Source organism: Eutrigla gurnardus (genome assembly GCF_963514095.1).
Source record: "Eutrigla gurnardus genome assembly, chromosome: 14".
Lineage (NCBI taxonomy): Eukaryota > Metazoa > Chordata > Actinopteri > Perciformes > Triglidae > Eutrigla > Eutrigla gurnardus.
In genome coordinates this window covers 2,880,960-2,905,014 of record NC_139937.1, presented here as the reverse complement: position 1 = coordinate 2,905,014, position 24,055 = coordinate 2,880,960, and the positions used below count along the sequence as shown (strand labels likewise).

Below are 24,055 nucleotides of genomic sequence, written 5' to 3'. Positions count from 1 at the left end.
ATTCTGTCCCAAACAAATTATAGCTAAGTTAATAGATGTAAATTGAAGAAAAGCAAATAGATAAATGATCAATAAATAATCAAATAAATAATCAAATAAATAAATAAAATATTGCATGAACTGGCTTTACATTAATAAATAAAACATGATAAATATATATAATATAAATTAAAAACTTAAAAGAAATCTTTTTATAACTAAAAGTATAGAGAAGCATAGCTTGTTTCATTTTTCGTGCAGTCTAAGAATACATCTAAAAGTAAACAGCTCTAAAATGATATTGTATTCACTTGTATTATGATATTTGTACAAATGCAAATGAGTATTCTCAATTACAGGAGTCAAGTGATTTCTGTTCCAAACTGCTGCCTACAAGAACAACTAACTGACTGCAATGAAAAACATCTTCAATAAAGGAAGGACTGGAATCCAAGTGTTTACATAGACGGATGAATGACGAAAGAAAGTGCATTACCCGCACATCTGGGGAATAATACAACCGAATGAAGGAGAAAATGAGAAGGTAAGCTGGTACACAGCAAGACTCCCACTGCATAGCTGTCAAATCTGTTTCAGATTTTACAAAGCTCCAGGCTCCTCTTCTCCTAGCATGTGCTGCCTTTTCCAAAGACGTTTGTAGCTGAAGGCTATGAATAAACTCTGTAAATAGTGAAAGGCAGTAGCACAATAACCCCTCTCATACAAAATCCTGTCGCTGGTAAAACCTGGAATGTGTCCAGCTTTTAGAACGGGTGTCTCATTCTTTAAGTTGCCTCGTCAATAAAAAAATAGCCTCTGGGTGAATGGCTGGTTGTTGGGGGTTAATTCACTAGCCAGTCCAAGAGGGTTCAGCTCTAGGAGGTTCCCACGATGACATCACACCAAGTGGGGGTCGTTGGCAGGGCTGACAGTGAAGCGCGATGACGTCACCGGTCTAGCCCCGGCAGGCGACCTCGCTTTGATTGATAAATCCTCTTTCCTTTTTGATTCTTTGCTCTTGATGTTCGGTCCTGATGGAAAGAAGAAAAACAACCTAAATCAAGCACTATGTGAAGGCATGTGTTGAGCTGTCTCCTCCTAATCATTCCATTTGACCTCCATTTAGTCATAGGTGCTGTTTTCTAGGTAATAAAGTTAAATGATTAAACTTAACTCAGTTAAAGGTAGGGAATGTCCTGCTTGTATTTGTGTTGATCCTGAGTATTTGTCATTGTTATTGTAATTTATTGTCAAACAGATCCAATACAACAATAGTTTTTGTTTATTTTCCCAGTGTAAACTAGTGAAAATAGTGAAGTTCAGGTGCAGCCTTTACACCAGGTTCAGGTCTGGAATGAGCCCAGGTTTTACTCCTATGTATGTGGTCTGTAGGGCCTTTTCCATGTCTGCCTGTTCTTTTATAATCCCTCATGCCCTGTGTCTTCAATGAACAGAGTATGATATTGGCATATGCACCAAACCCAATAAAAGTCAGAAGATAAAGCAATGATCTATATCTATTAATATAATCACACTGACGCAAAGTTTTTAGTTAAAAATAACTCCAAGGGAGAACTGCCTCTTCTTTCAAGGCTTTGATGTGTTCGGCTCTTAAGGCAATGAGAGATCATGAAAGCATCTAATTTTGGATTTTTTCTGTTGTTGCATTTCTGTATGTGTGCACACGGAGCCCAAAGGACATTCGTAGCCCAAACGCTCCTTTTCCTGTGAGCTGAGGTAATGAGGAGGCAGTGAAGAGTAGAGAGGACGTGAAACACAGCTCCGGTTTGCATTGTTGAGCACAGGATTTATGATGCTGCTCAGTTCCACATGTCACAGAGTCAAGAGGGATAATTAAAGAAGATTCATTCTGGGTGCATGTTGGGAGAGCAAATTGATGAACTCTGGGTTTCTCCATTTTGGTGGGTGTGGATGAGTTTGTGGCTGTCGGATTTTATCACATCATTCTGCAGCTGAAGGTGGGGGACCGAGTGGCAGAACATGTATAAAAAGAAACATATTTCAGACTCTTTATCCTGAGATAAGAAGAGTCTACAGCCTGCTCGCGGTTCTGTCATGCTGATGACGCTCTGTCATGCTAACATTGGCATGCTAACCTGCACAGACAATGCTAACTTGTTGATTTGTAAACAGGTAAGCTATGATGTTGACTATGTTCCCTGTCTCAGTTTAGTATGTGGGCTTGCTAACAAACAAACAGCTGAGGATGATGGGATGCCGCTCCTTCTGCAGGTATTTGGTCATCAAGTCATCCTGAGATGATCCATCCATAAATGTGTGTGCCTTCATGGCAGAGGAGACATTTAGCTCAAAATCATACATGTTAACCTGCTGGTGGCGCTACAACAATAATGAGGAGATCACCAAAGTCAGTAGGATGCGTCCTGAGGGGAACATGAATGCCTGTCGGACATTTAAAGGGAGAAACGGTGGAAGGATTAGCCGACATCCTATCATCTGTGTGTGATTATCTGACATGGCTACTGTGTATGCATGGCCATTGCACTTATGTGTTATTGTGTTGCATAGTGCAACAGTCTTGTATTATATTGTGTCACAATGCCATGAAATTATATGTCATGCAGTAGTGTTGATGGTCTGTATTGGTGTGTGTTGTGTGGTAGGTGGTTGCAGTGTTATAACTGCAGCAGGTGGGGATGGAGGGGTTTTGGGATTGGTGTCTGGATAGGTGGGTTGATGAGAGCCTCTATGTTTCTATGTATTTATGTATGTTGTGTCTGTTGCTGTAACAATGTCTTGTCTTGTATTGTATGTTGGACCCCCTTGAAAACGAGATGACTGTTCATCTCAAGGGGTTATCCATGAATAAACTTCAGACAGCAGCATGACCGTGTCACCGCCTCATTCTGTGTCTCCTGCTGAATGTGAGCTGATGAGACGTTTGTGATCTTACCACGCAAATCCAGCTTGGTGCTTTTGACGGACACCGGGGCCGGACTTGTGGGCGCTGGACTGCTCAACTCGTTTGTGGGAGTTTCCTGTTGCAATGAAACAGAATAGTCAGGCCCACTTTTATGACATCAGCAGCATCATCTCCTGTGAATTAATGAAAAGAACGGGAGATACCTGATCGAAAAGATAGATTGTGACATCATCAAAGAAGGACACGTTCCGTCCTCTGTCCTTCTCTCTGTCCATTGGCTCTTTGGGTGATTTCAGCAGACTCCTCAGCCCGACACGTTTGTCTATGTCTGTTTCTGTGACAACAATCACCCGCTGGGAGCCTTCGTCCTCCTGCTCGTCCTCCTCCTCATCATCAAGGTCGCTCCCCGTGGACAGACCTCGCCGTCTGCCGATCCGATTCCCAATCGCGCCATCTCCAAATCCTCCTTTACCAGTGGGGGTGAGAGGAAGAGTCAGAGCGAGAGGAGGGAGGGCGAGAGACAGACGAGCTAGTTTGGCTGCGAAAATGAGAATAGGGAAGACATATTAGATATGAGAGGTACGTGACAAGAGTGTTTACTTCTCCCTGCTCAAAAAAGTCTTTCAAGGTTTGGATGGAAGTTTGCAGGCTATGTAAAGGCAGACCGCTTGCTTAGGGGCTTTCACATCAACTCCTTTTTCCTCCCTTCTGTACATTGAAGATATTTACTTCAATATGTACTCTTGGGTTTATTTGCATTGCTTTCAGTGTTCTGTTTATAAAAACAAACATCTCTCTTCACTGTATGTCATGAAATCTCTTTTGCTGCAGTCTGTTTCCAGCCATGCTGCCATTCATCATTGGGGTCAGGCCTTAATTCACCGTCAGGCTGGGGATCGGCATGGGCAACGATGGGCGAACAAACTTTGATACAAAAACGGATAAAAAAGTTTGTCATGAGTTTTAGCAACATGTGCAACATGGAGGTACCTTTCATTGCCTGGTTAGCAGTAGGCGGAGGGGTCGCTACGTCAGGTTGTTCAATCACAGTGGGCGGCTCAGCTTTAGCTTCCTCAGACTCGGTGTGGGGTGGAATCCTGGGGGATCTTTCATGCTCCTCTTGGCTACAACAAAAAACATTTTGTTAATACATGAATATTAAAGGTTCACCAATAGATCTATTTTTTCTGTTACCCCTTGTATTATCTAGTCATGCAGATGCTGATTTTATTTGTCCACGTGTTGTAATTTCTTTTTCATTTAATCTGTGGTGCTCACAGCTTTGAAAACTGAATTTAGCTAGTCACTCTTCTCCACAAATGTTTCTGTCAACCGTTTTCATTGGAACTACTTTCTACAACAGAAGTAGTCCCTCTGAAAACGTGTCACCATTTGCTGATAGAGCGTCCAGAGTAACAGGGACACGGAGAGATTTGGATTTTTAATTTGTCAGAAATATATTTGTAATGGCCCGAGCACTACAAATGAAACTAATTTGGGGTGGTATGTGTTGTTATTTTGTTTTGGTAAATTGGGTGAACTCCTCCATACCTTTCATCCTCCTGTTGTTCTTTCACAGTGACCAGCTCACTGCTGTTCTCTGTGATGTGTTCCCCCCAGGGCCGGAGCGTCACCGACTCTTTAACAGTCGACCCCCAGAGCACATTTGTTTTCACATTTTCACTGAGGGAGAACTGCAGCCTCTCCTCACACACCTGAAGCAACGAAACAAAACAATGAATACAGTCAGAAAGTAACATGAGCAGCAGCGTTACAACGTAGGAAACACAACAACAACACACTGCTCACCTGCATCATGAGGCCATTTTTTGTTGTCATCTTAGAGAGAGATCCCTGATCTTTGACATCAGACGTTGGGCCTGGTGATCTCTGCCCATCCTTCTTCTCCTCTTCACAATCCAGGATCAGATGTGGTGTGGATTCTGCCGGCTTATCAGAGTTATCAGAGATCCCGTCCTCCCCCCTGCTCCCCGCAGGAGGAGAGGAGCCACATGTCTCCTCACCTGCATCATCACCAACACTGCTGCCTTTCTGCTCAGGTGTTTTCTTCAAAGACTCCAGGAGCTCCAGGTTCCCCAGAAAAAGGTCACCCAGAGAGTCCTCCTCATCCCCAGATATGCAGCACAGTTGTTCCAGTTTTTCAAAATCCTCCAGGGGCTCCTCATCCAAATCTTTCCACTCAGAAATCAGCAATTCTGGGAGATTGTTGAGGGGAACTTGGGGTGAAGATGGCGTGGCAGATGACATTTTTTGGAACGGATGATTATGCTCATCCTGTTCTCCTATGCTGGATGCAAGGTCACTCTCATCAGCCAGAGTTATTTGCACAGAGGGGAGGTTGAGATTGGCTGAGATCCCTTTACTCTGAGTTGTAGCAGGTGGTGGTTCTTGCAGCGGTGGCTCTGAGACATCTGCTTTGTGAGTTGGGGAAATATACGGCTCTGTCTCACTGCTTGCAATAAAGTCTTCTAGATTAATGTGACTAATAAACTCCTCTGCCTCTATAACAGATGGTGGTGGACTAGGAAACGAGTCGTCTAAACTCTCCAATTTATCATCTTGTACATCAAGGTCTATGCTTGGTGGAGGACTAGGAAAATCTACTGAGCTGAAATTGTCCTGATCCGTCTCCTCCTGCACTTCACCGGGACAAGAGGTGGGATCGGGTGGAAGGGGCATGTCTCTGTAATCCTCTTCTTCGTCCATAACGCTGACCCGCTCTTCTATATCTTGCCTAACAAGCCATGGTCTCATTTCAGCTTCTGAATCGGTGCCTGATTCAACATTTTCCAGGTCTGAACAGCTCTCCTGAGGAGCTTCGGTAATGCAAATAGATATATTTGAGCCCTCTAATGTGTGACTGAAGCAGTTCTCTAAATTAGATCCTGTTTCTTTGTCAACGTGCTCAGCTGATTTCTCTCCCTCTGTTTGGATCTTGCAAAGGTGATTCTGAGGCCATCTGTTAAAATTGTGATTTTCCTCCGTCTCTTTGGAGTCCAACAGACCTTCCCTATCCCCGTCTGTGTCTGTGCGTGACCCAATCTGACTCTCTCCTTTCTCCGAGGACTCCTGCTCTGGGATTTCGATATTCTCTACTTCTGTATCTGAGATTTCCTTACTCAGGTCTTTGTTGAAACTGACAATTTCTCCTATGTTTTCAATATTTTCCTCCTGTTGAACATCTACCAACTGGACAGCCTGATGGTCATCGCCGTCTGAGTCCCACTTTTCCTTCATGGCAAGATTACCAGCCAATCCTTGAGTTTCATCGTTCCAGGTTTCTTCACAGCCCTCCAAGATGGCGGGGTGCGGCTCACTTCCTGCAAGTTCATCATTTTCTTCCGTCTCCCAAAACTCCTGACCCACAACGAGCCTCTCGCCCACCTCCCAGGCTGTATTACTGAAGCCAGAGAAGAATTCTGATCGCAGTTCAATGTCTTGGCCCCTCCTCTCTGGAGAGGCCCACTGATCATTTTCATCAGGCCACAGACGTAAGTCCCTTGACTGTGAGAATCGGTGGCAGTCGAACTCTCCCCTGACGACGGCGGAGTCCGCATGCTCTTCGTCCTCATCTAGAGCGCTCCACAGCTCTTTAGTCTTCACATCCAGGCCCTCGCAGGAGTCTTTATTAATGCTGTCGGGAGAGTCCATCTGACTCGCCGCTCCTCTCAAGGGCGACTTTTCCTTCATGGCGTTACTCAGCTCTGCGGCAGCCAGCTGTTTCTCCGTCTCCGTGGTGACTATCTTGTCCTCGCTGGCGTCTGAGCAGCGCAGGTTTCTCAGGCCCAGCTCATTGTGGTCCAGACCCGGCCTCTCTGCATGTTCCTCAGGCTCTTCAACACCCTCCTTGGCCCAAGAGGGACACGTCAGACCACTCACTTTATCATAGACGGACTCCCCATCGTCGCTCGGCTCGACTGCTGACGGGGTTTCGTCGCTGAGAGTGGCGTCACTGGCTTGAATGCTGTACAGTTTAGATAATCTTGACTCTCTGTTGTCAACTTGGGATGCTGTTATGGATTCCACAGTGTCATTTCCACAGTTGAGGGAGTTCAGTGCAGAGAGATCGAGATCAGTCTCTGTAACACTTGTGTAATCTTTGTCTCTGGTCCTAAACACCGAATCCTTTGACGGGCTGCCAGACACAGACTGGATCAAAATATTTGTCTCAGCGAGACTCTCGGAATGTAGATTTAAATCGTTCTCTGCAGAGTCTGTTATCCGAGAGACGATGCCATCTGTGAAGTGGTTGTCTATGGGAAACCCACCGCTGTGTGGGACTCCTTTCATCGGCTCGTCATTTAACTTTGAGAACAACTTATCAATTAAGTCAACACAGTCCTTGGCCTGTGCATCATTACGGAGCAGCGTTGGTTTCTCGCTCTCGTTTTGGAAAATGCCAGAATCGTCTCTCTGTGTTGACTCCAGCCCTTTGTTTAAATTATCCTCGTCATCACCTAAATGAGAGACTGGAGCATGTTGATAGAGAACTCCTGTTTCCTCACACATCTCAATAGTCTCTCCAATTTCATCTTTGTTATCTGAAATCCGTATGCTGTTTCTTAAGGGGCTCTTTTCTCTCATCTCTCCCTCCTCCTCGGTCTTTTCCTCGATCCCCGTTAGCGTTCCCCGATCCCCCCCTCGACTGCTGCTCGGCCTGGAGGCGATAAGCCCATCACTGCTTCTCCTGTTCGCCCCGTCCCCCTCCCAGTCACTGTCTGAGAAATAGGCCGAGTCTCGATGTGGTGTTTCATTTCCCAGAGCTCGCCACCCGCCGCTTCCCACTCCTCCTCCAGCGCTCGTCCACGAGTCACTAGGTGTGAGACAGTCGGCTGAGTTGGAAGTTATAGGCGACAGGACCGAGTCAGTGGGGGTAATGAGTGAGACATCAGAGGAGGGGTCCCAGTCTGGAGTGGTTGGAGTGGCAGCAGGAGTGGCTGCTGCCTTTTCAGCAGTGTGACGGTGGTCTTTCTGCCCAGTGTCATTGTGTTGAAGAACATTTTCTCTTTTCGCCTCATCATTATTTTCAGAGACCAAATTCTCCAAATCAGTTGGAATGTGTTCAGAGTCCACTGCAGATTTGTTGGTGTGGTACTCGTTTGACGTGGCACTGACCTTTCCACATGTTTGATCTCCTCTCTCGGGGCTGCTGGCCTGTAGGCCTTCCTTCATTAACTCACCATTCCCTATAACAGCAGCCTTTTCCGTGTCTGTTTCATTTGTAATCAGCGTTTTGTTCTCACGCTGCTGCACAGTGATGGATTCTTTCACAGTGGACTCGGAAGGCGAGCGCTCTGAGACTGCTGTGTGCTCTCCTCTGGCCGGTAAGGCGGGACCATCTGAACCCTCTTCCTCTTCTCGCTGACATGCAGGGCTTTGGTTGTGCAGAAGACCATTTTTGGGCATGATTTCTGAAAACACAAACTCACCAGATTGGCAGTGATCAGCATCGCTTCCTTCGTCGTCCAGTTTAAGAGGTTGTTTATTTGATCCTATATGAAGGACTGGGATCTCAGGTTTCATAGAAACCTTTATCTCACTCTTTTTAGCACGCTTGGTCACTTGTGCGTAGATGGCCTCAGTTGGCGTTTCGTCTTTGCCTTTGTTGGATGCTCGTATGGAGCTCTCTGACTGAAATCTGATGGTCTGAGTGGAGCTTGGGTCAATGCATATGGATTCGTATTCAGGAGACAGCGGAGTAGGGGAGTAAGATGAATCTGCCTCCTTTCTGTTTGCGGCAGCATTTTGTCTCGATATGATTTCGGTCAGGAAGGTCTCTGCTGATTGGATCTCCTTCATGAACTCCTCCCTGGTCATTTCTGTTCTCCGAGGCTCCTTTTCCGTCTGCTGCAGGTCAGACTCCTGCTTCCCGATGGTGATCTCGGAGAGCAGAGAGCGGGATCTCCGTATTCCCTTTGAATAGGCTTCCTCGGCCTCAGTGTATGAGGGAAGGCCCGGAGCGCATACGTAGGGCCGTAATCTGGATGCTGAAGGATAGAGGTATTTTACTGGATCGGTGTTTGATCCTCCCTCTGGATCCGTGTCCATCCTTCCTGTGTCGATCTCTGTGAGGAAAAGATCCCTCTGGAATGACTCTTTAGTGACTGTATCATCCTCCTCAGCTCCAGTCCTGTTGTTGTGTATCTCTGGCCCCCATGACTGTCCTGCTGACCCCAGCTCTGTGATCAGGGACTGGGAGCGACGCATTCCTCTGTTGGGCAGCACAAAGTTCCCCCATCTCTCTCCATCTCTCTTCTCCTCCTTCTCGTCCTCCCATGAAGCCTCTGACTTGGACTCAGTAGACTCTGTCACACTGGATATCTCTGTCAGAAACAGATGCATGGGGGATTTCTTGGCGGCAGCCACTCGTTCTGCATGAAGTTCAGCATCTTCCCTCCAAATGGCAGGCAGGATGGTGTCAAGGCGTGACTGAGTCCTTTTCATTCCTCTGGAGAAGAGCTCGGCACAGGCCGGGTCTGCGTCTTCAGATAGGCTGGAGTGAGTGACAGTAGTCCCGCTGCTGGGTCTCTCGGGCGACATGAAGGGAGAGTCATCCTCATCTGAGTAGGTGGGACTGGATGAAGACTGTCTGTCGATCTGTGGGTTTGTGGGCTGAGGGCGTGGTAAATTGCGATAAATGGGTCGCAATGGGTTTTCTCTGCGAATGGGAGAGTCAAAGTCTTTTGCGCGAGAATGAGAAGTCTCCCTGGAGTTGTGCAATGACGCCAAGTGTCTGCTACCACCCTCTCTATCAGACAGGTCACAGGATAGTGGGTCTCTACTGGATCTCTGCATCTGCGGCTTACTGTATCTTGAGTAAGTCTCTGCTGTGTTATAGCTGGGGCAGCTTTTTTGTGGTTTGGAGTGGGGAGGGAGAGGTGGGGGGCACATGTGAGGAGGTTGGGGGTAAATTGGATGGCTTGATGGGGGAAGGGAGGGGGAGAGGGACGGTGATGGTGGTAGAGTCTGTCGGGACCGATGGAGCCCCAGGTGATCAAAGGTGGAAGGTGGACAGCTGCTCATGTGATGGGGGTCCGTTTCGATTTTTCCACTGATGGTGTAGTGAGGCAGCCCTCTATAACCGAGTGGGGGGGCGGGGAGGGGGCGCGCATGAAGGTGGTTGGCTGACGACATGGACATAGAGCGAGGCTTGGGAGGAAGCACCGGGGCTTGAGAAGTCATGGAGGATTTTCTATCCGCCTCACTACTCCTTCTCTGGTCCTCTTCATCGTCGTCTCCTAAATCGACTACCGAAAAGTCAGTCACTCTGCTCGAAGTGTCTCTGAATTCAGCCACACCTGTGTTGGTCACCTGGAGTTGAACCTCACTCGATCTGACGGTCTGGAGGCCCTTTCCACACTTGTCAGATGAACAATAAGGGACACGCTCTTTTCCCAGCATGCCACTGCGAATCTCCACCAGCTCCATGTCCCCGGAGCAGAAGGAGGAATGGGTCTTCCCTTTGAGAGTTGGCGACTTGTCCTGGGGAGTGTGCTCCTCTAATCTGATGTAGTACTCGCTGGCGAGGGAGGGGCTGCGGGCGCTTATAACTGGGACCACAGTGGGAGTGTCCAAAGACTGTCTGTGGTTATTGTTGACAGTCGGGATTGGCTGAGGAGGAGGGAGAGGCTTGTAGCCTCGTCTGGCATGAGCCTTTTCCCAGAAATACTCAAAGTTCAAGCCTTTGCTGGTTTCCGTGACAGTCAGGATGTCATCCAGATCAGATGAGGACGGGGTGATACAGTTCCCCACAGGGTCCAGCAGGGGGTAGGAGTTGTCTCTGTCCTCCCTGCTATACTCTCTCTCCCTTTGCCGCTCGTTTGCTGCAGTCTGGAAGGCAGGCGGACGGAGTAAGTCCCAGCGTCTTTCAAACGACTCCTCGCTCTCCCCTCTCCTTCCTCTGCCCTCCTCATATTCCTCATCCTCTTCGTCTTCTTCGCCTACACTCCCCCTCGCCATTCCTCGCTCTGCCGCCAGGAGGGAGGAGAGGAGAAGGAATATCTCTGCTACAGAAGGACGTTGAGATGGAGGTAGCCAGCAGGACTGCATGATCTCATACCTGAGGATGGGAGAGAAAAACAGAGGATTTAAGTTTGGACAGACAGAATTAGGCCATGATCACTTCCATTAATATAATCACCATTCCTGCACAACTCGTGAATAGCTTTGATTAGACGATGAGTACTGACCAGTAGTCTGCATGGGAGAGCTTGAGTCTCGGCTGGGCCAGGGTGATCTGTCTCTCTCTAATGACGAAGGTCAGCACCTCTTCGTCACTCAGGTGTCTGTGGGGCTGAGAGCCAAATTCAAACAGCTCCCATATAACCACCCCCAAGGACCTGGAGGAAAAACAAGACCTGATTATGTAATGCTTTCACAGCAACACCTTGTCTTATACAGAGCTCCGACTCTGACTGAAGCCAAACACATTGGTATTATTAGAGGAAATAGTTCTTAAATCGTAAGCCATCATTTCTTCTGTGAGGCTGAGAGCAAATATTACTCTTCCTCTCGGTTTGTGTTTCATTTCCGAGAATGTTTTCCTGTTGGCTCATTTAATAAAACACATTGAAGTGGGGTTGAGGCTTCAGTCCAGCTTTGTGCTCTTGTTCTCCCATCCCTCCCTCTGATATTACCAGGCCTGGCAATGACACGAAAACTGCTGACACACTGATGGACTTCCAAACTTCAGAAAAATTGAGGTCATGCCGATCTTTAAAGGTAGGCTTATGTAAGTATTTGTGGTCTGATTTGTCTGAGAGAAACATTTTTAAAACAGCTGCTGCTATGTGTCTTTACTTTCACTCTGCTGTCATTTAAGAGAGTTTTAAGAGAGAGAGAGATTTTTACATTTTGGGACAAATCAAAGCTCTTAATAAGACAACAAAGAAGCTTCTATAAGAAGCATTTCAGGTTGTCTGGACACTGTAGATAATTTTTTAATAGGCAGAATTCATGGTGGAGCTGTTGATTTGGATCATTCTAGATTTAACAGGTGTACCTAATAATGTCCCACCAGGCACGTACATAACCAGCCTGCTTTACAGTGTATCAGAACAGCTCCGGAGGCTCTAAAACGTACCACACATTGCTGGTCTTGGTTTGGTCTGTAACAATGAGGGATCCTCTGTACTCCTCCAGCAGCTCAGGAGCAATCCAGCGCAGTGGGATCCAGAGCTTGTCTGGAGTTAGGTAATAGTCCTCCTTCAAAAAGACAACAGCAATTATTATTGCATTGAAGAAGAATGGCCATTATCTCATTATTAACAGGACAAAACAAAGGCTTTACTTAATATAGGATTAAAAAAACTGGTAGCCAACATAGATCTTGCACTTACCGTATGTTCATTTTTATTTTTCAGAGAAATACAAGCAAAGACCCACATACCTTATAATGATTGTGTGAAAGGCCGTAGTCGCCTATCCTCACAGTGAGGTCTGAGGTCAGCAGGCAGTTTCTTAAAGCCAGATCACTGCAGAGAGGAGAACATACCCTCCAACAATCAGCCTCTTTGACACACACTGCATCTATCCTAAATACAAAACCTTGTATTTAGACTCTGGATTATGACCAGAGGCAACATCACGACTGACCTGTGGATGTAGTTGTTTTCATGGAGATGTAGCAGACCAGAGGTGAGCTCAAAAGCCATTCTCTGAAGAGTCAACAGGTCCCGAGTGGGCAGGTCAGGGGTCATCCCGTCTGACTTGCGCTGGGCTCTTAAATACCTCTTCAGGTCACCCTATTTTACATCACAACAATAACGCAAGCAGTGAAATGCATTGGAGTAGAGACTTAAGATGAAGATGAGTTGATGCCAGTTTGTCTTTCTCCTGAAACAGAGCTAAAACGTACAGGCAACACTGCGTATATGACCTCTGCAGTAAATACATCTCTCTTTAGGTGTTTTCCATTACTGAGCCTCATAAGCCACAGGGGAATCAGTAATGAGCTGGCAGCCTTTGTGTTAGTCGTCTGTGCCTCAGGAAGGGCAAGGAAATAAAATGAGGACTATATAAAAAGGATGGAAAATAGCCACAATGGAAGGACAGTAGGAGACTTTATCAGACAGGATAATAGCAGCTACCAGGCTCCCAGTGTTGTTTGGCATCTCTCACTGTGTTGCTGTAAATGATCTGCTTGTGTCTCTGTTTGGCCTGAGAGTCCACTCATTTGGCTTTCTTAATCAGGCAGTGATTAAGCCGGCTGAGGCAAAGAAAACAAACCAAATGTGCCGGTGCAAAGCAGAGCTCAGTGACACCGGAACATCTATATACTAATGATTTAGCATTCCTGCAGCAAATCGTATGCAGAACTACTCACAAAGGATGATATTTAACCCAACAATAAACATTATTATTATCATTACTATTATCATCCATCCATCCATCCATCCATCCATCCATCCATCCATCCATCCATCGTCTACCGCTTATCCTGTATTCAGGGTCACGGGGGGGCTGGAGCCGATCCCAGCTGTCATTGGGCGAAGGCAGGGTTCACCCTGGACAGGACGCCAGTCTATCACAGGGCCAACATGTAGAGACAGACAACTGCTCACATTCACACCTACGGGCAATTTAGAGTCATCAATGAACCTATCCCCATCCTGCATATCTTTGGACTGTGGGAGGAAGCCGGAGAACCCGGAGAGAACCCACGCTTACACAGGGAGAACATGCAAACTCCACACAGAAGGAACCACCGTGCAGCCCATCATTACTATTATTATAATAATTATAATTACTTTTAAGTCACATGCTTTAAAGGAATTGTTGTCAATTTCACTTTTGTGCCATATTTAATACTCACCAGCTGACAGAACTCCATAACCAGGAGGAAAGGGATGCTCTCCCTGCACTGCCCCAAACAATGAAGGATGTTGGGATGTTTAAGGCTCCTGAAAGGGAAAAAGAGAAACAATATAAATGACAGACAGACAGACAGACAGACAGACAGACAGATCAGATGGATATCTGTAATTAGATGGATAGAGAAAGGGGAGAGGCACTGCAGCAACACCAAATGAAGTGCAAGTGAAAGTTGGGAAATGGAAATAAAGCATATTGGTGTTTTTGTGTGTGTGCTTGTTGTTGGTAGGTGTGTTTGCATCAGACACACAGAAACTAACAGGACATGGAGGGTGTGTGCCTCAGCGGGAGCAGAAGAAACAGGAGATGTAAATAGCAGTGTGTGAAAAAAGACTTCTTGTGTGTGCATGTGTGTGTCTGTGCGTGCTTGTGTGTGTGTGTAGGGATGGTGGTGGTTGTTGTGGGTTTTGTCCAGAGATAGGAATAGAGAAAAAGAACAGACAGCCCTGTCCTTGAATTCTTCCCCTCTGTGTGTGTGTGTGTCTGTGTGTGTGTGTGTGTCTGTCTGTCTGTCTGTCTGTCTGTATGAAGAAAGAGAAGGACAGCCAAAATGCTGCTAAGATTCAATTCAATAAGGTCAAACACACTGAATAGGTTGGTTTGTACTATCTACATGCAGTATCTAAGTACACAACAAAACTTTAAAGCTATTTTTAGTGTGAAAAGCAGTGAAAAAACATTGAAGCTACACTTCTTGTTACTCCTATTATCAATAATAGAATTGATGATTTCATTATGAATCAATAAGTGAATTAATAAGCCATGAAATGTGTCCTTCCATCAACTTAACAGATGGATGTTATGCAAAGCCTTACTTGGTCTGTATGACCACAAGGTTTTGGTGGCTAATGTTAGCTAATGTGATATATATTTCACCATAGACTGAACTCCAATACTCTTCTCTACTTGTGCTACTGTTTTTTTCTAAACTTTCTTCTATCAACATTGGCCACAGCGGTTGTTGTTAAAGGCCCAGTGTGTCAGATTAAACCAACTCAGTACCCCTGTGCTCAATCCTCCCTTTTAAGACACAACAGTCATGTGAGCCACCGAGTGCAAAACCATGCCGCGGTGAGGGAGTGCGTGCCACAGAACGACGGTAGCCTTTAGGTAACGTGAAAACGTGAAAACATGAAAGGCGAGCGAGTGTTTGGTTTGTCCGTTCTCGGTTATTCTAGAAACGTGGCGATGCAACATGGCAGACTCCATGAAGAGGACCCGCTACCTATGAAGGGTTCAACTACAACACAGCGATTCTTTCCATTTGTTTCGGGTGATTACACACGAATTAATTCTATATTCCATTCTGCTAATAGAGCCCACAAAATGCTACACACTGAACCTTTAAGCAAAAGTTACTGAGTTTCAGGAGTTTGTCCCACCTGTATGGCTCTGACTCGGCCAAGAACTTCCTCTGCTCCAGAGGGCTGGCACTGACTCGTAGCTCCTTCACGACGGCCTGAGAAGAGCTGCAGTCACACAGCACTTCAGCCAGGATCACCTAGACAGATAGAGATTGATGGGCAATAACATGGGAGAGTGCCTGGGAGAAGCAGACCAGCCGTAAAAGAACTATTTTGAGTTAAGATTCCTTGATCTGTGTGGAGGCCAGTAGGAAAAATAACAGAGCGGAGTCTGCTGTTAGAAAGAAAATAGGTGATGCGTGTCATATTTCACATGAACACAGTGATGGCTGATAGCTTACCTTTCCAAACCAGCCATTTCCTATCTCTTGAAGATAGTTTAAAGTGTGTCTTTTGAAACACTGAGACTTGGACTCTGTAAAAAAAAGAAGAAGAAGAGAAGATCAGGGTCACACAAACGTCATTTGATGTTCTTTTATTATATTAAAGTTCTCAACAGGGGCAAACAAATACTTTTAAAAACTGGGGAAATTCTGGGGAAATACATTATTTACAGTACTGGCCATCACCAAGACATCCATCCCTTCATGGCATGTTTCAGGCATATAAAATATGTGTCTCGCATAGTTTTTCCACAAAAAGTTCTAATTAAAAATGATAAGAAACTAAATCTAGTCGTTAATCATTATTGAAGAATCCAGAATCTATGAATTTGCAAATTTAAAAAGTTTATCTAGTGGACACAAGATGGCTCCTACTTCACTAAAAAGTCAATTTCCAAAGTTTAACATCACTTTTGTGTAAGTTGCATGCTGAACCAGGATTGGCTTCCAAACCAGTTGTGATGTAACAAAGTCATGCTCGTATACAGCTCTCCAAACTCAGTTGAGTTCCTTGTGAAAACAGACTTCTAGTGTACATACAATATTCTGCACAACAAGTAATATTAAGCAAAACACATTTCTGAGCCCAGTGGGACTTTAACAAAGGCCAACATAACTTCTTCTGAGACGAGAGTTCATAGGTGTGCCGATACCGTCCCTGTCTGTGGCCAAATGTCCAACCTGGCGTCCTCATACGGAGCACTGATGCAGAATCTTTCTCAGATCAGAGTTTCCACTCCACTGAACTTCAGCAGGGAGCCCAACGCTACTGGTTGTACACTCAGTTTGAGACCTTTAATGGATCCACATCAGTGAGTCGGGCAGCAGACCGTGAGGGGTTTAGCTCAGGTCAGTACAGTTTGTTGGTGGGGTTTGTGCTCCAATGAGAGTCAGAGAAACACGCGAGTGGTTGTTACCTGCTCCGTCCTGCAGGGCAGGGCAGGTGTGCCTCTCTCGGACTGGCAAGGTGTAGACCTCGGGGAGGGAGGGACATGATGACAGGCTGTCCTCCTGGATGGGACTGGAGCCTCCGGAGCACTCCTCCCCGTCTGCATTGTCAAACTCCTGGTTGAGCCACAACAACACAGAAATATTATAATCCTGGTATAATTAAACACATATAAAATAAGCAGCACTTAATAATCGGTTGGATTTAGCTGTCACCAACAAGGGCATACAATGAGTGAGCAGCCACTCTGAACTGATGATACCCTGTCTGCCAGCTCAACAACACCGTCGGGTCAAAAGACGGAGGCTTAGTTGAGATTAAACTGAGAGATGGTTATTGACCATTTCTGCTTCATTAAATGGGAATGATTGAGTCCCGTTTCCATTTCCATACCGAAGCCTTACCAGCATGCACAAAGAGTGTGACTAAACAAAGTAAGCAGAGAGAGGTGAATAGATCTCTTACATGTTGAAGACTTACATTGAACCCCACTCCTCCTCTCTTGCAGCACAGGCAGGTCAGGAGCAGCAGGACAAAAGATACGAGCCCAGAGCAAGAGATGAGGATGACGACGTACGGTGGAGGAGAGAGGGACGCAGCCCTGGTCTGAGAAACTGAGAAGAAGACAGGAGGAAATACAAGGGGGGAAAGGATTTAATACGGGAACATAAGGGGTGCACACGGTTAGGGTTTGAGTCAGTGAGAAGGAAAAGAGAGACTTCACTGAATCAGAAAAGTGTAACATCTTATTACACATGGTGTTTTGCTTAGAGGGGAACCATTGGAGCGTTTTCTTAGCTGCGGGTTTGGGGAAACAGTGGAGAACCCCAATGGACAGCTTGTATCAGGGATTTTGGGGGGGGAGCAGGAAAAGAAACTAAGTTGAAGATAAAAATAAATAAATAAATAAATAAATAAAAACGATTGTCTGAACCAGTAGGAAAATAGAGACTGGAATTAAAGTTTGAAAGTGGGATAATATACCATTCCAGTAGGGAAAAAAGCATGGGGAAAGGGGTAATATCAGAAATGGCATTCCACTCAGGAAACACAGTTAAGAAGCAGGGGAGGGGTGGCTGGTTGTCATTAAGGTAAAACAGGAGCGCTAACTGGGAAGGATTGGAGACTGGAAAAGAATTACTCAAATCAGGAAGGTTTACTAGTCAGGTGAGAGAGGGAGGGGTCGGGACATTTTGATATTTGTACCTCAACGTAGTCGATTGTGGGAAGTGAACCATCTGTAGAAAAGAAAAGGGGCAGGGCAGGGTGGTTAAATACCCTTCAGCTGTTATCTCCAGGTTTCATTTCAAGACTTCAGCCAAAATACGTCAAACAATATATCACTTATGACAGATGACAAGAAAGAGGGACAATGACACAGTCGGAGGGCGACCAACTCAACACAGTGAACGACTTATATATTAAACATAAACATTAATATTCAAGCCATACCATAGCTTATTTTGTCTAAGTCTGTGTAAATAAAGCAGCATTTTAGGCATTATACCATTAGCGAGGCAGTTCATTTCACGTGTACACTTCAAACAAAACTTTAAAGCTGGTGTCACTGATATGACAAGGGGTAAACAATGATATTGAAAACATACCTTGAAATGCATGACTTAGCTTAAGTCTGCTGTTTTAAAATATCCCAATTTCATTCTCCGTGTCTCTCATCCAAATCCAGAAATACATTCATTCACAAGGTCATGATATTGTAAACACTGCATACATCAATTTCTAAGTATATTAAATAATTTACCAACTTAATAAATATTGTAAAAAAGAGGATCAGCATTCCAGAAAAAAATATTTTAGACATGAATTGATGTTTGTTTTATTTGCATGTGTATATATGTAAGGCTTATTTGAATTAACTATTTTAGTGCCTCTTGTTTTCTTGTTTACATAAAGTTACTACACAGACACACATCCTGCAAAGGTCAGTAAAGATGTGTTCAACATATAAAACCACCTTCCTATCAAAGTGTGGGCTGTGGGCCAATCTGTTGCTAATTAAAAGACAATGGATTCCGATATAATGGTAGATATTCAATCCTGTGGGTTTCAGCCCACGAAACGGAGAAATACAGCTAATTGTTGATCAGAATCCTTGATCATTGCATCTGCAAAACAGGAGCTGAATAACGCAAGTGAAGAACATGTGCTCCCTGAACATGCACACACAACAAACATACAACGTGGCTCCAATCACTGATGTGCACTGCTATTCTTTTATCTTTCCCCAGACAGATGTCCAGACAGACACCGCATATAAATAGGAAGCTAAGACAGGGCCTTTTCCACCGGCCCGGTGCCAGCAGCTCCCATCAAAACAATACACCAATACAATGATTGCTCACATTACACAAACACAACACAGCCAGGTCTTGTAGGGGGGGGGGGGCATAGACTATTCGGATTGAGATTGAAAATTAAAGATGCCAGCAGTGGTGAATGGGCTAAATAATCTCCGGTGCCAAGCGGAGGCTATTATTAGATCGGATATTTCGCACTGACCGACGGGTTTCAGCTTGCTATTCATACAGTACATGCTGTTTTTTAAATGCCATCGATGTGAGGCCCGACCCCCCCCCCCCCCAAATATTTTCATCCTTGCATGCTAATGTGTTTCCCTCCCCATCACCAAACCAGCCTCCTGCTTTCATTAAGTCAGCCACGTAGACTGCTGCAACAATAATTCGCATTATGTCTCAGTCATACTGGCTGAAAACACAGAGAGGCCTTTTTCATAACTGACTACATCCCCCGACCCCCCCTCGGCTCTCCTCCTTTCTCCAGCATCACTGACAGGTTTTCAAAACCTCCTCCTCCCCTCCTCCTCCTCCGACTCCGCTCACCTTCCCTCTGCGGGGCTCCGAGGGCTCTCTCCGGGCTGAAGTACGACATGGTCCCCGCCAGCGCCACCATCACCCAGCAGTGTGGCCGCATCGTCGCCGCGTCCGGAGCAACAACACCATCCGAGCGACGCCGCCGACTGTCGGTGTCGGTGTCCTCCTCTCTCCCGTCACCCCCGCCACGGTCTGTGCCGTCTCCGGGCTCACGCTGTCTGTGTCTCCCCTCCCTCCCTCCGCTTTTCTCCTAATAATAAAGAGCGTCTCCTTGCCTCCTTGTTGTGCTCCCCCCACCTCCCCCCGCTCTAATCCGCAATTAAACACGGTGTGCGAGATGCTCCATTGTGCGTCCTCGGTCTCCCGCTCGCCGTCCGTCCGCCGCTGTCTCTGCCTCCATCCGTGTGAGCTGAAAACAACCCGCCGCTATCTGCCGTCACATATACATACACTAGCCCGTGTATATATATATACAAATATTAAATACACCGATACTTCTTTCTCCCGCTACCTCAGTGTCGGAGGGTTGTCTGTTTTTCTCCTCCGCCAGGCGACGTCACACACACACGCGCGCATTGTCATGGTCCAGCGTGATCATCATAAAAAGGAAAAAATGTGATAATATTCCCACAGGGAGGTGATGCTGTGTATGTGCTGCTCAGTAGAAAGGCTTTGTATTGATCTCATGTTTCATTTAATTTTTAATTTGAAATACCACTTCAGTATTTCGGACGTTGTGATATTAAATAATATACAATACGTGTTAATTGACCGCGCCGACAAAGAGAGCAACCCGTCCTGATTTTATAAAAGTAGTATATTATTGAAAAGCATTTCACGTGATATAGTGTGAATGGTGATAACGGCTCTATATTAAAAATACAAAATAGATCAAGTGGTTGTGTCCAAGTTAATTGTAATTTAGCCAGTTTATAGGCACACCTGATTAAATCAATGCAGTCTAATACAACAGCCCTGCTAATAACTCCAATAATTCCTGCCTTCATGAAGGTTATATGTTTACATTTGTTGAAAGTGATTCAACTTCATGGCCATATTTGAGACTGCAGGACAAAATAAAAGAAAGGCCTAAGTTTAAGCCAATACAACCTTTGAAACAACTGAACCTTCTATCACTCATGACAGCATTTATTTCATCCTGTGTATTTTGCAAAATAATTTACAGCAAAGAAAAGTACATTAATGTCAATCTTTTGTGTTGCTCATCAGTGTTCGTATATTTGCAATAGACTTTTTTTACTATTACTATTAACACATCAATCAGTTGTCTATACGTCAATGTCAGAAAATGGTAAAAGAAAAAAAAAGAAAACAACACTTGTTAATTTGTAATGTCTAACGTCACTTCTTCAAATGTTTTGTTTTATCTGATCCAAAGCCAAATACATTGAGCTTGAGTAATATACAACAAAGAAAATCTGGAAATAGTTTGAAAAATTTGTGAAATTATACATTTTCTGTCAAACTAACGGTTTTAGCTCTACCCTCCGGTGAAATACTTATTCATTCAGCATGGGCAGATTTTCTATCATCATGCAATCCGATTGAATTCAAGCAAAAGTAGAAATGACCGCCATGATGAGAATCCATCCCGCTGACCCGATCATGAGCGAAACGCTGCAGCGGACAAGGGTGACTGCAACTGACCGATGGGTCAAAAAATAAATAAATAAAAAGCTGCCCCTTTATCAATCTACTGGCAATAACATGCCAAGGTTACAGGTATATCATTAATGTGGCTCTGAACCTACGTTGGCACTTTACCGTCTTTTGCTCAATTTGGAAAAACGCTGGTCTAAATATTTGTCCAGAAATCATTCAGCACAGATGAAACCCCTCAACCAGTAGTTGTAGTTCATGATTTTAAAATTTCATCTCTCCAGCTGTCACGATCCCTTCGTTGACGCTTCCGAGCCAGCTCTGGGAAGTATGCACTGTTGTAAGGCCTCTCCCTCTCATTTGTCTCCTTCCCTGGCTCCTTCCCTTTGCCGTTCCTCTGGTTGATCAGGGCCTGGGCTCTCCTCCTTTCATCAGCCTCCCTCTGCAAGCGCTCTGCACGTAACCGTTCTATGGAGCTGAAAAAGGACAGATTATTAGTTTCCTCTCTCTCTCCATGAGGATGTTTACAACATCACATTGTATTCATATCATGACATTGACACTCACCCAGTACCTTATATAATTAATGTTATTATCAGGAAAGTGACATGTGATGAAAAGAACGCCGGTCTCCCTGGGGAGAGCCCCGCTAATCATTTCCAGTCTTTACACAATGCTAAGCTAACTGTCTGCTAGCTGCAGCTACACATTTAGTGTACAGTTCTGAGAGTGGTATTAGTTTTCTCATCTAAGCGATAAAGTGAATAATTATATCAGCCAAAGTGTTGAACTATGCCTTTAAAACCAGAGAACTAAACAGCAGAAACATCATGTGCATCAGACCAGTCCATAGTTACTGGGCTGAAATCAATCTACTAAATTATGTGACATCGGATGCTTCAAGACTGTCTATTAGTTATTATCATAATATAAGTAACAGGAGACTTTCTCACCTCTCTCCACTGCTCTTCTTTCCCCAATTGTCTCTTTTTTCCTTTTTCTTGCTGTTGTGATGTTTTCTGTCCTTTACACCGAGGGCTTTCTTCATATCTTTCAACGGATCTAAACTATCTTTCAGTCTGCGATCTCTCTTCTCTCTCTCCTCTTCACTTAATCCCTTCCTTTTTTCTTTTCTCTCTTCTTTTTCCTTCTGTTCTTCCTTTTCTTGGCTGGTTTTCATGTACCATGGAGTGACTTCAGTCCCTGGTTGGGGTCCAAGAGACACCAGCAAGCCGATCGCTCGTTCCTCCTTTTCCTGGGGAAAAAACATCAGTGATCCAAATGTGTTGTGAAAGCAGTGCCAAAAGATACCAAATGTGTTAGTTATATATATATATATATATATATATATATATATATATATATATATATATATATATATATATAGTCACCTTAAGATTTGATTACGATTAGGGGGTTACAATTCGCTTATTAAAACGATTCTCGATGCATCTTTATTTTGGATTTAAATATGATCATTTTTTATTTAAATCTTTCAAACCAATTCCTATTTGTATGAGTATGATACAGTAGAGGTGGGATAAATACTCTGGAGCTTTCAGTCATATCTTGTGGACTCAGATTAGGTCAATCAATGGTTCAATTGTCATCACAAGACTGTGGTCAAGTGATGACAACTAAACCCTCTTTAAGTAAGCAAATTCTGTTGGTTGATGAAGAAAACAATATGTGGCTGAAATCTCTGAAAAAACAACAACAAACAAACAAACAAGATAGTGGATCTTGTGATAAGACAAGGCCAAAACTGAATGTAACTAATAGCAGTATCACCTTTTCATCTTTCTTTTCTTTGAGATACTCCTCATTGCCCTTCTTCTCTGAGGACTCCTCAATGGGAAAAAGATTAAGATGCTCCAGAGCTCCACTCCGTTCTTCACCATCATCTTCATCCCTCTTTTCTCCTTCTGAGGGGAGAGCTGCTCGGGCTTTCCCTCTCAGATACTCTGTACGAGCCTGTGAAGAGGAAAGAGTTATAATTCCAAAATATCCTATATATATATATATATATATATATATATATATATATATATATATATGTGTGTGTATACCGGTATATATATATACATAAAATGTTTCTTTGTAAAATATCATATCATGGGTATTCTTGTTATTGATCAACAACTATTTCAATAAACTAATCATGTCAAAGTGAGGATTTGCTGTTATATATGACATAAAGTAGAATATCTTTAACTTTACGACTGTTGGTGAGACAAATCAAGCTATTTGAAGTCGTCACCATTGGGCTGGTTTTGTTTATTTTGTAGACTGCATGATAATAACGACACAAACGGGTTTGTGATGAATGCGGTGCACTTAAAGCTTCAGGACAGTTCAGCATCATACATTGTTGGTCTGCACTGTCGCATCATTATTATCATCACCATAATTTATCACCAATAAACAACATGACATCAACAGGGTCACCTCTTGCTCGGCACGCTCCACGCGACGCTTGGCCTCGCGCTCCTCCTCTGCTGCTTGGGCCTCGTCCCTCCGCACGCGAGCAACGTTGTCTTTGTTGCGGACATGCCAGCTCTTCTTCGGGAGGATGTTCATTGTTGCCTTGGCGACTGTTGCTTCTGTACGTTAGCAGGCAACTAGCTGGGCGGGCTAGCTACCGACTGTAGTGTTTATAAGCGCGCTGCCAAACACTCAAACCCCATTAAACAGCGAGGTCTATAGGAAGAGTAAGAGGGCGGATTAGTCGGGCTGAAAATGAACCGAATATAAAGTCAAAAGACGGAGAAATAACCGAGTTTGTGTGTTACCATGAATGTCAGCTGGCTTCCCCCTTTGCAATTAAGCTAGCGTTAGCCAAGGTTTGCTCCTTTCCAACTAGACGCTGTTACACTTTATCGCAATGACGACACAGCTGCGAGGAGACATTTAACTCGCCCCTCACAATAAACTAACCTTTCAATCATTCACATGAACAAACAGGACAAACATGCTGTCACTAACGTGCTAGCAGAGGAGCTACTCTTGCTGGCGGCTGCCATAGCCCGAAGGAACAAGTGGGCACAAACAGGAAGTAAACCTTACACATTTTTGCAACACCACCATTTTGACACTAGAGGGGGCTATCT

At 44.7% G+C, this 24,055-nt stretch overlaps 2 protein-coding genes across 4 annotated transcripts; both read right to left on the bottom strand.

The window, feature by feature from the left end:
• Positions 1-127: 127 nt before the first annotated feature.
• On the bottom strand, positions 128-19,618 carry lmtk3 (lemur tyrosine kinase 3). Of its 2 annotated transcripts, none has more exons than XM_084027172.1 (16): positions 19,335-19,618; positions 16,939-17,087; positions 16,442-16,589; positions 15,483-15,556; positions 15,160-15,278; positions 13,719-13,806; positions 12,500-12,648; positions 12,294-12,378; positions 11,988-12,109; positions 11,095-11,244; positions 4,694-10,964; positions 4,436-4,599; positions 3,875-4,008; positions 3,088-3,422; positions 2,915-2,999; positions 128-1,010 (listed from the first exon to the last, which is right to left on the bottom strand). In XM_084027172.1, exons 1-16 carry the CDS (start codon positions 19,423-19,425, stop codon positions 877-879), a joined length of 8,298 nt encoding a protein of 2,765 aa, XP_083883298.1. In that variant the 5' UTR covers positions 19,426-19,618; the 3' UTR covers positions 128-876. The 2 variants fall into 2 exon arrangements, with proteins under 2 accessions (XP_083883298.1, XP_083883299.1); XM_084027173.1 differs by having other exon boundaries at positions 16,954-17,087.
• An 829-nt stretch (positions 19,619-20,447) lies between these two features.
• Positions 20,448-23,989, bottom strand: leng1 (leukocyte receptor cluster (LRC) member 1). 2 transcript variants are annotated; one of them, XM_084026084.1, is made up of 5 exons: positions 23,738-23,989; positions 23,394-23,645; positions 22,737-22,919; positions 21,899-22,200; positions 20,448-21,421 (listed from the first exon to the last, which is right to left on the bottom strand). In XM_084026084.1, the coding sequence occupies exons 2-5, from the start codon at positions 23,523-23,525 to the stop codon at positions 21,202-21,204; spliced, it is 837 nt and encodes a 278-aa protein (XP_083882210.1). In that variant the 5' UTR covers positions 23,526-23,645; positions 23,738-23,989; the 3' UTR covers positions 20,448-21,201. The 2 variants fall into 2 exon arrangements, with proteins under 2 accessions (XP_083882210.1, XP_083882209.1); XM_084026083.1 differs by having other exon boundaries at positions 23,394-23,989.
• Between the last annotated feature and the right edge of the window lie 66 nt (positions 23,990-24,055).

Coding starts and splice junctions, on each gene's coding strand:
- lmtk3 (XM_084027172.1), bottom strand. CDS start 19,425: ATGCGGCCACACTGCTGGGTGATGGTGGCGCTGGCGGGGACCATGTCG. Junction 16,590..16,938: donor TCAATGTAAGTCTTCAACAT/GTAAGAGATCTA, acceptor TGGCTCAACCAG/GAGTTTGACAATGCAGACGG. Junction 15,557..16,441: donor TGCCCTGCAGGACGGAGCAG/GTAACAACCACT, acceptor TTTTTTTTACAG/AGTCCAAGTCTCAGTGTTTC.
- leng1 (XM_084026083.1), bottom strand. CDS start 23,525: ATGAACATCCTCCCGAAGAAGAGCTGGCATGTCCGCAACAAAGACAAC. Junction 22,201..22,736: donor AAGAAAAGAAAGATGAAAAG/GTGATACTGCTA, acceptor TTTTTTCCCCAG/GAAAAGGAGGAACGAGCGAT. Junction 21,422..21,898: donor AAGAAGAGCAGTGGAGAGAG/GTGAGAAAGTCT, acceptor GTCCTTTTTCAG/CTCCATAGAACGGTTACGTG.